Below are 1,696 nucleotides of genomic sequence, written 5' to 3'. Positions count from 1 at the left end.
AAAATACAGTTTCAAAGCAAATTAATTCAAATTCAAAACTTTAAATTCAGTTTAAATTTAGTCAAATTTATTTTCAAACCAATGCATTTAATTTCAAATGATGCACATTCAGATTCAATCTGAACAATTCAAATTCAGTTCCTGCTGGCACAGGATTTATCCCATATTTATCAAACTGGGCTTTGATTGGTAGTACAGCCCTCAGGTGGTACAGGTGAGGACAGCCTGCTGTCTAGACAGCTGGAGTTGCTACAAAGAAAAAAATAACAAATGATTGTTTAACAAATGGAGAAGAGCTCCTCCTACTGTCAGCCTGACAACATTACAACTTCAAATAAAACCCAGTCTTTGGCTGACTTAACTGTTTGACTAAATACTGATTTTACAGGTGTGTGAGCAGCTGTGACACCTGAGCCATCCAACACCTGACCACCACACACACCTGGTTCAGGTGCTCTCTACCTGACCAATCAGAGCTTCTCACACACCTGGAACCGTGTAACGTCCTAAAAAGGTGCTGACCTCTCCCACTCCAGTAGGTACTGGACCGTCCCCTGACGAGTGACGCGGCGGGCCAGCACCTGGTATCTCTCCCCGTTGGTCAGTCTGCCCGCCACTCCGAACAACGAGGAGATGGAGGAGTGGCGGTGGGAGGAGTCTGAGGGGATGTGGGAGGAGTCTGACAGGAAGCAGGAGGCCTCTGTGTTTAGGTGGGCGTGGCCTGCAGCTGCAGGGTCGATCTCGGGCGGCTCCTCTCCTGCCTCGCTGCGACTGGCCCACTGGCTGTAGCTGTTGCTTGGTAACTTCCTCTTCCTGCTGCCCACCCTCCTCCTGTAGACGCAAAGGTCAAAGGTCAGAGGTCAGAGGTCAGGGGTTCCTTCACCAGGTAAAGAGGAAACACAGGACAGGTCACCTGAAGTGGTAAGAGCCGCTGGTGGAAGCAGAACCGGAGGTGGAGGCGTCTGTGGAGTCCTGATCGATGCTGACGGTTCTGCTGGACTTACTGAGGGGGAGGAGCATCATAAATCAGCTGATCTCAGAACCATGACTCATCAGTTTATCAGCCACACTGATCTCACCTCTTCAGGCTCTGCAGTTCGTCCAGGGTGAAGTCAAAGATGTTGGCCATGTGGTGGTTGGAGGTCAAGCTGCAGGTCAGCTTGTTCTGTAAGCAGGGACAGTAAAACCTCAGATCTGACGCTAAAAAACACACCTTCATTTAAAAACAAGGGAAGCTCACGTTAGGAATGGCGTCTTCAAGAAGCCACTTTGATTTCCTCTTCTTCCTCTCAGCTGGAACGCTGAGCGAAAACACAAAACAAACAGAAAAAAGTCGGTTTCATTCTAACCAAAACCTCCAAAACTCCTGAGGACCAGATCTAACTAGGACCGCGTTGTGTTTGAAAACTGGATTGTTGATTACTCTCCCAGTTTCTGAACTAATTAGCTAACACTAATGAAGAGCTAATGCTAATGCTGAGCTAACACTAAGCTAACAATGGCTGTGTCCAAAACGGCAGGACGGGTCCTCCGAAGGTCGAATTTGTCGGCCGCATACGTCACAGCGCCGCGACGAAGGACGTCCAAAACGGAAGACTCCTCCGATGCGTCCGACAAATACGTCCTTCTTTTTCCCCGAATCGAAGGACAGGTCCGATGGATCCTTCCCGGCCCAGCATATCCCAGAATGCATTGC

General features: G+C 48.9%; 1 protein-coding gene across 1 annotated transcript in view; it reads right to left on the bottom strand.

The window, feature by feature from the left end:
- Positions 1-522: 522 nt before the first annotated feature.
- Positions 523-1,696, bottom strand: part of phf19 (PHD finger protein 19) — a gene marked incomplete at both ends in the record, with an annotated part of 6,471 nt that continues 5,297 nt past the window's right edge. The window contains 4 exon segments of the mRNA XM_014028142.1: positions 523-831; positions 914-1,003; positions 1,080-1,165; positions 1,241-1,301. Of these exon segments, the coding sequence (XP_013883596.1) occupies positions 523-831; positions 914-1,003; positions 1,080-1,165; positions 1,241-1,301 (546 nt within the window).

Source organism: Austrofundulus limnaeus, unplaced genomic scaffold (genome assembly GCF_001266775.1).
Source record: "Austrofundulus limnaeus strain Quisiro unplaced genomic scaffold, Austrofundulus_limnaeus-1.0 Scaffold720, whole genome shotgun sequence".
NCBI classification, from domain to species: domain Eukaryota; kingdom Metazoa; phylum Chordata; class Actinopteri; order Cyprinodontiformes; family Rivulidae; genus Austrofundulus; species Austrofundulus limnaeus.
Note: the sequence above shows the minus strand (reverse complement) of the source record. Positions and strands in the feature narration are given on the sequence as shown.